Below are 7524 nucleotides of genomic sequence, written 5' to 3' on the forward strand. Positions count from 1 at the left end.
TTCTGCATCTTCTGTGAAGCCAAAGCCATAGTCACCTTCTCCTTGACACTTTATCCAACCAGAAGCACTGTAGGGGTTTGACAATAAAATTTTTGAGGCCTGGTGGCAAGGGTTTAGAAAGTATTTTTGCTTCAACAGCCAGTGCTTAGTCTTCTCTATATGGCATTAACAATAGGTATTTGTCTCAGGATAATCTTTTTTTGAGTTGTAGTGGCAAGATCACAGCCTGAAGTATAAAAACATTGGGTCAGTTCTTTTTTTCAGACTGATTGAAATTTTGCTGAGTGCAAATTCTTTACTGGTCAATGGACATAGGTAGTAAAGCCAATTGATATGTTTAGTAATACTTTAATCCAAAAGTTTTCCTAAAGATGGGGAAATATTCTGCCTTGCATTACAGATAGAAAACCTGGTCCCTAAAGAAATCAAACCACACAGGACAATGGAACTCCTGGTTCCTGCTCTCATTAGACCATCTGGCTTTCTTTTAAAATTCAGAGTTGCTCAACTTCTTCAGTGTAGTGAGCCAGCAGCCGATGCTGTCATTTCCTATTTGGCTGTAAATACAGTTCTGGAATCTAGATAATTTAGGATTTTGCCACTGAGGCATGGATGGAGTTAGGAAATAATAAAGTTAGAGTGGAAATAAGAAAACCAGAACTTCAGTAACATATTGAGGCTCTCAGCATATGAGTTCTTCTTACGTTTTTCTAAATCTAATTCTACCACAGTTTCACGAACCTCAAAATCATTCACAGGCAGCAGGGATTGAGCTCTTGGATCACTCATTTCTTTTGTTAGTACATCATCTCAGCTTCTAACAAACTGTTGTAGTGAATTCCTGAGCTGGAATTCTCCACTGGACTGTGGTAAGGAATAGCCACAAATGACACAGTATTAATAAAGCTTGGGCTTTGAATCAATTTATTTTTTATCATTTATCACACCCCCGATCATTTATTTTCCCAGCTAACAAATCCAAATTTATTTAGCCTATCCTCATAGGATCATAAGAATGGCTGTAGTAGATCAGAGCAGAGGCCCATCTAGCACACGATGAAAGGGTGTAAGAAAAGGACAGGCAGATAGCAATAATTCCTTCTGTATGGCTTCCCAGCTTCCAGTAACCTCAGTCCTGCAGACTTGCTAAGGCAGAGGCAGCATTTTGTGTTTAATAGCTGTGAATGTATTTGTATCCCATCATTTTGCCATTTCATATTTCTGAGTTTTGGTTATCCAAGCCTGAATGTTATCATACTCCTACTATATGGATTTTGAGATGGAATAACTAGAACTGAAAGCAATATGCAAATAGTGCACCACAGTTATATGCAGTACTATAAATGTCATTTAGCTTTTGTTTTCTTATCCTTTTCCTAAAAAAGTCTACCTTTCTTGTCCTATTAACTACTTCTGAGCACTGAACTTCTGTTCAGAGAACTACTCACTGTGACTTCAAGACAGTTTCCTGACTGATAATAGCTTTCAGAGTCTGTCATCACGTCTGTACGTTTTTCCCCCATGTGCGTTACGCTTCACTTTGGAACACTGCTTTTCAACTACTGCTACACAGTGTCCTGGGAGCCTCCTGCAGTACTTTTCAATCAGCTTTAGATCTGAATTATTAGATATGTCCTTCAAATGCTATCACATCATCACTCATTCCTTTTCCCAGTTCACTTATGAACTGTGAACAGCTCAACTTTAAGTAAAAATGCTTGTGGAATAACACTTCTGTCATGAAAACTCATGGTTTACTTCTGTCTTTTGTGTTTGTCTTTTAACTGATTAGTCCATGAGATGAGGCTCCTTCTTACATCACATAGAATGTCAGAGTCGTAGAAAAATAGGGCTGGAAAGAAAACCAAGAAATCTAATTTCTGGCCACTCTCCTCATCATGTAAATGCTACCTTACCTACAAAATTTATGACAGAGATTTATCTAACCTTTTCTTAAAAATACCTAATTATTTTAACTTTAGTCTATTGATTACATGGTATCTCTAGACAAATTCAGTACATAACTGTCTTTATTACTCAAAGGTTTTCCTATATATAAATCTCACTTTGTACAACTGAAGTTTATTATTTCTTGTCCTATGTCTCCTATCCAAAAATGATTTATTAAAGCCCTTTTGAACATTCGCTGTTGAAAACTTTTGTAATAGACCACCACAATGTATTTGGCTAGAAGCAACTCTAAAGTATGATAGTTCTATATATCTAAATTATATAAGTTCTATAGACTTGTCATGAAATACTGTTCTGTAGCCATAGCTTGTCCTTAGGATGGATTCTGCCAGTACGGTGGTATAAAACTTATTACATCCAATGGAAAAAAAGTTGAAAACATAACAGTAGAACTTGATACGGTGTGGGTTATCTATTTCTTCTGTGGGAATGGATTTAACTTCAGAAAGCTATCAGACAGTGTGCAGTTTTGCTGTATTCTCCTTTATATATTTCAGGGATAATTAAAGAAACACCTTTCCTTTTTCATTACATGCTACTGTCTTTTCTGGTTCATGGAAAAAGATCAGTGGATTCTGCAGGGAAGTTTAGAATTATTGTAGCTTCTGAAAACTGTCATGACCAGCAAGGAAATGGAGTAGGTGGAATATGGTGGCACTGGAATGAGGATGCCAACAATGCAGGTAGACTGAAACCACGTATACCAACAAAGCCAAGGAAACTCAGTTACACCGACTGTGCAGCTCCAAAGTATGACATTTTGGGCTGCTACATTCAGAATTAGACTGTATGCTTTCTCCATAATTATGGGCAACTCCTACATTTTTAGAATTCAAGGCTTTCTCCAAATCTGTGCTTTGGAGGTATTGGCTGGCCCTCTGAACCAGCTGTCATGCTGATTCTCAAATATGAATGCAATGGCGTTAGTTAATAGTATCCTCTGTCTTTTTGTTTGTTTTTTTTTTTTTTTCCTGACAAACTGAAGCAAGCACACTATAGTGTGTGCTGTACCCCAAATGAAATAAGTGCATGCATCTTGCTTCGCAATTCACAGAAAGTAAGTGGATATGCTAAGAAGATATAGTGGTGCTTACACTAGTTGATCAGCGATCAGGTTGAGTCGTAGTTGCGCAATGATGATCTGTGGCACAATGTGCAATGCAGAATTATTTCACTTTTACTTTGCTGTTTCCCACTATTTTTTAGTTGCTGAACGCTGGATTACATTGATTTTGTCAGGTAACTGTTCAATCTTGCCAGTCTGTAAAGAGAAGGTAGGGAGTAGCTTTTGTGATTTTGTGAAGGTTTTCTTTTTCTCGGGAAAAAACCATGGTGAAAAGCAGTACAGTCTATTTTGAGACCAGGTTCTTGGATTATACTCAAGAAAAGCAGCACAAGGTTTCTATTTCAGTACTCTTTGGATTATAGTACTACAAAAATGAATTAAAGAAAACCCAGAGCTAACCAAATAATTATGAGAGCAGAAGTCAGGACTCCCATCTTCCATTCCTAGCATACTCTCTAGATTTACTGTAAAATCTTGATAGAGCTCCTTAGTTATGTACTTTATTTTCTAAACCTATAAAATAAGGTTAATACTTTTATTACAGGTGTTTAGAGGTCAATTGACATAAAAGATTCCAAAATACAGAGTTTTACTGGGAATGATAATGTATGAACTTACAGCTGGTTGAAGACTTTCTAATCTATCCCTATTAGAAATCCTCTGACATGCTGTCCCACTTTCATTAGGCTCTTCACACTCTCACACTAATACGTTTAAAAATCCCAAGCATATTTCTGTATTTTTTTGGAATAGAACTGTTAGTTTTTCTCTGTTTCTGTAGAGACGATGATACGGTTCATGTGAGACTGAATTTTCTCTCCTCTTCTTCCTCAGACTTCTGAAATGCATCCTTCCACTCTTAAATGAAGCAACATCAGCTTAAATGTGACTGACATAAATAAACACTGTTTGTATATGCGTATTAATGCCCCACTCAAGATCTAGTGGAAAAATGCTGTCTTGATCCTTAAGAATCCAAAAATTTCCCACTGGATTAACAAGTAAAAGCTTACAATGAGAGTAAGCTGAGAAAAGTTGCAACTACTTCCAGATGTGGCCTAGAAAAATTAAAAAAAACCCATCACATATTTTTTGTTCTCACTAATACATGACGAGAAAACTGTAAGAGATGGCCTATGACAGAAAATACAACTTTTTAAGCCAAGGAATGACATTAAGACAAGCTGGAAAAAATAAAATGGTGTATTTTATGCGTAAGGCAATTTGCAAAGAAGAGAAATGGTCTGTGTGCCTCACTTCCTTGACATTGAAGTGATAAAGACAAAATCCTTCATCTTACATTAGAAATTCATGTCTTATCTGTCTTGGAGAACTGGTAAGAGAACTGGTAAGAACATTAAATTCTTCAACTTTCAGTCTTTCTTGAAACACCTTTCCTCTCTAACAGTCTGGGCACTATTTAAACGCAGTGACTTGAGATTTGGAAGAAATGGTGATTCTAACGAGCAACAACCCGGCATCTTCAGTTAGGCTGGCAGGCTGAAGAAAATCACGCTTACAATCTGCAAGCCTGTCATTTTCTATTTTCTTTGGAGGGGCTACTCAAACTTTCTGCATCAGCACAATTAACAAATGATAGGGCATTACATGTTAAAAATGTTAGTAATTTCTCTTCTGACTAGAAGTGAATAATACAACTTTTAAAAAAACACTCAAACATTTTTTAAAAAAAGCGAATGCTATTAAATATGTATTACCAGTATCACAACCATTTTACTAACACGGAAGAGCCATGGAAATGTCACAGTACTGTTCTGCCTCTCTCTCTCGGCCTGTTTGCCACCGCTCAAGATTCATCTCTGCCCTGTCAATGGCTGCCGCTGCTCCTCCTCTGGGCACCACCCGGAGAGGAGATGCCAGGCAGCTGTTCTCCAGCAGGCCTGACAGCGGCTGCCCACATAAACAATTTTCTCCATCTTTATGAGCTTGAAGTGGAATCCTGCCATGCGCTCCAAACTCAAGAAGAGCTGAATGTGCCCATTTCCATCTTTTAACCATGAATCGATAAAACTTTTGCATCACATGAGAAGGTAGCCTCATTCTTACCTGCCTTTGAGCTGGCCTACACTTGGAGCTGCTTAGTTGATTCTACACTTTAAATGGCTTTTATGTGGCCAACGTATGGATTCAGAAACTGGAAGCAGGGCTGTGTCATGAGAGAAGGAACCAGAGCACAGATCCAATTCCACATTTCCCATAACCAGCACAGTACCAGTCCAGCTTCCACTGGGGGGGCTCATGAGGGGGATGAGAAGAGCATGGCTTGTTTAGTCCAGCAAAATAAAGGCTGTGTGGGGATGAGATTGCTGTCTAGAAATACTTTTGGCAGGGGATACACACAGGAGAACGGGAAAGGCTACTTCAGGACAGTATTTGCACAGGAAGAAAAGATGGATGTGGACTGGTCACAGGGAAATGTAGGTTTGAAATTTTAAAAAGTCTTCCAGCTGTTAGAGAGGTTACTCTCAGACAGTCTCCCCGTAGCAACAGCGGGGGCCAAAACGTTTACTGGCAAAGCACAATCATGTTACAGAAGGAAGGATAAAATGGCTGCTTGCAACAGAAGGGAGCTGGGTAGAGTGTAGGGCAGAGGAGAATTAAGCTGTGTTGGCTTACAAATGCCAGCCCAGCCAGGCTTCTGTAACGGGGGGTGCCATTAGTCCTCTCTCAATGGGGCTGCAGACATATGATGAATTATAGTAAAAGACAGTCTTGTCATTACATGGTGGAAAGAGTAGAAAACAAAAGTCTTAGCGATGAAAATGGGCAGTAGCAGCTATTTCTTTGGTCAAAGAGGGCAACTGTAACTACTTGTAGAGTTTACTATTACCAACAGCAAGGTAGTCCTTATTCCTGGTGACTTTAAGACTGGATGAATACATCTGGGTAGCATAACCTTCTACAGCTACATGCTTGCCTTTTTAAGTCTGTGTCCCTTTCTTCTCAGTGTTGGCTTTGATTACTACGTGACCAAAGATGTGAAAGCTTTGCAAAATTTAAATGGTTATCTCTAATTTTAGCAAATGTCTTCAGTGTTGACACTGAAAGATCAATGGTCCTCTCTCTCCCGTGTTTAGGAAATTTGCCAGTTCATGATTGGGCCTTGTTCAGAAAGATCCATGCCTGCAACTGCAGAGAAAAGCACTTCTAGTTCGCTGGAAAATATTACTTTGGTAAAGGAGTGCTGAAGTTTTCTGAGAATTTCAGTTGTTAGCTACCTGGCACAAGGGAAATTCTGAATCATCTGTTGCCTTCTGGAAGAAATAATCGCTTCAAAATGGTTACACTCCTGCCATCGCTTGAGAAACAAACTTCTGGTTAGAACCTCACGACTTAGCTATGCGCTAGTAATCACATATAGTACCTTACCTTATAGTGCAGCTGACCCCTCCCTTTGCTTTGTCAGCAGCGACAGCTTCTCATCAGCTCGCCTACCCCTCCCACCCAGCGTGGGGCAGGCAGCGGAAAAACTTACCATTTAGGTAACTAATGCTGGCTGGGCAGTTGAGGAACCCAGATGGTTTCTGTATACGGACAGCCTCCGTTTTTACTCTTCCCTTCCCTAATTTCATTCTGTTTCATTCACTCGCTGCTGACTGCTATAAACTAAGGTTGAGTACACAGGGCAGGGAATTTTACTTGCTTGTAAGACAGGATATAACCTTGCTATTTGGTTAGCTCTGTGTGGTGCTACCATAACGCAAATATGCTTGCAGAGTGATGTTTTTCACAAAGAAATCCCTGAATGAGAGACTGAGACATAATTCTAAGAGGCCTAAATATTTCTATTGTCTCAAAATACTCAGCATGAAATCTGAACCTGAAAGTAGGTAGCCTTGTGTTTGTCTAAAAGATCTCTATGCTTTATTGAATCAGAAAGCCTCAGCAATAAGAGTGGGTTAGTATTTGAATGCAAATGCTGTAATCTGCCCTCATGATCCTTAGTACGAAAAATGAGTTTATTTATCAGCATCTGGCTACATCTAGCTACTTTCTGAGAATTTGTGTTTCCAACACGGAACTGCAGCGACATCAAGAGAAGTGTGGCCGGCAGGTTGAGGGAGGTGATTCTGCCCCTCTGCTCCACTATGGTGAGACCCCACCTGGAGTACTGCATCCAGCTCTGGAGTCCCCAACGTAAGAAGGACATGGACCTGCTGGAGTGGGCTATTAGGCAGTGTAGCAATAGAACGAGGGGTAACGGTTTTAAACTGAAAGAGGGTAGATTTAAATTAGGTATTGGGAAGAAATTCTTTACTGTGAGGGTGGTGCCCAGGGAGGTTGTGGCTGCCCCATCCCTGGAGGTGTTCAAGGCCAGGCTGGACGGGGCTTTGAGCAACCTGGTCTAGTGGGAGGTGTCCCTGCCCGTGGCAGGGGGGTTGGAACTCCATGATCTTCAAGGTCCCTTCCAACCGAAACCATTCTATGAGTCTATGAAAGGGGACACCGGGCAGGTCGCCTCCACT

At 40.0% G+C, this 7524-nt stretch overlaps 1 protein-coding gene across 1 annotated transcript in view; it reads left to right on the forward strand.

Moving 5' to 3' along the window:
• Positions 1-6992: 6992 nt before the first annotated feature.
• CDK19 (cyclin-dependent kinase 19) overlaps positions 6993-7524 on the forward strand; it is a 131061-nt gene continuing 130529 nt past the window's right edge. Inside the window, exon 1 of the mRNA XM_009893627.1 lies at positions 6993-7122. Within this exon, the coding sequence (XP_009891929.1) occupies positions 6993-7122 (130 nt within the window). The remainder of the gene's footprint in view (positions 7123-7524) is intronic.

This window comes from Charadrius vociferus, unplaced genomic scaffold (genome assembly GCF_000708025.1).
Source record: "Charadrius vociferus isolate BGI_N301 unplaced genomic scaffold, ASM70802v2 scaffold359, whole genome shotgun sequence".
Classification (NCBI taxonomy): domain Eukaryota; kingdom Metazoa; phylum Chordata; class Aves; order Charadriiformes; family Charadriidae; genus Charadrius; species Charadrius vociferus.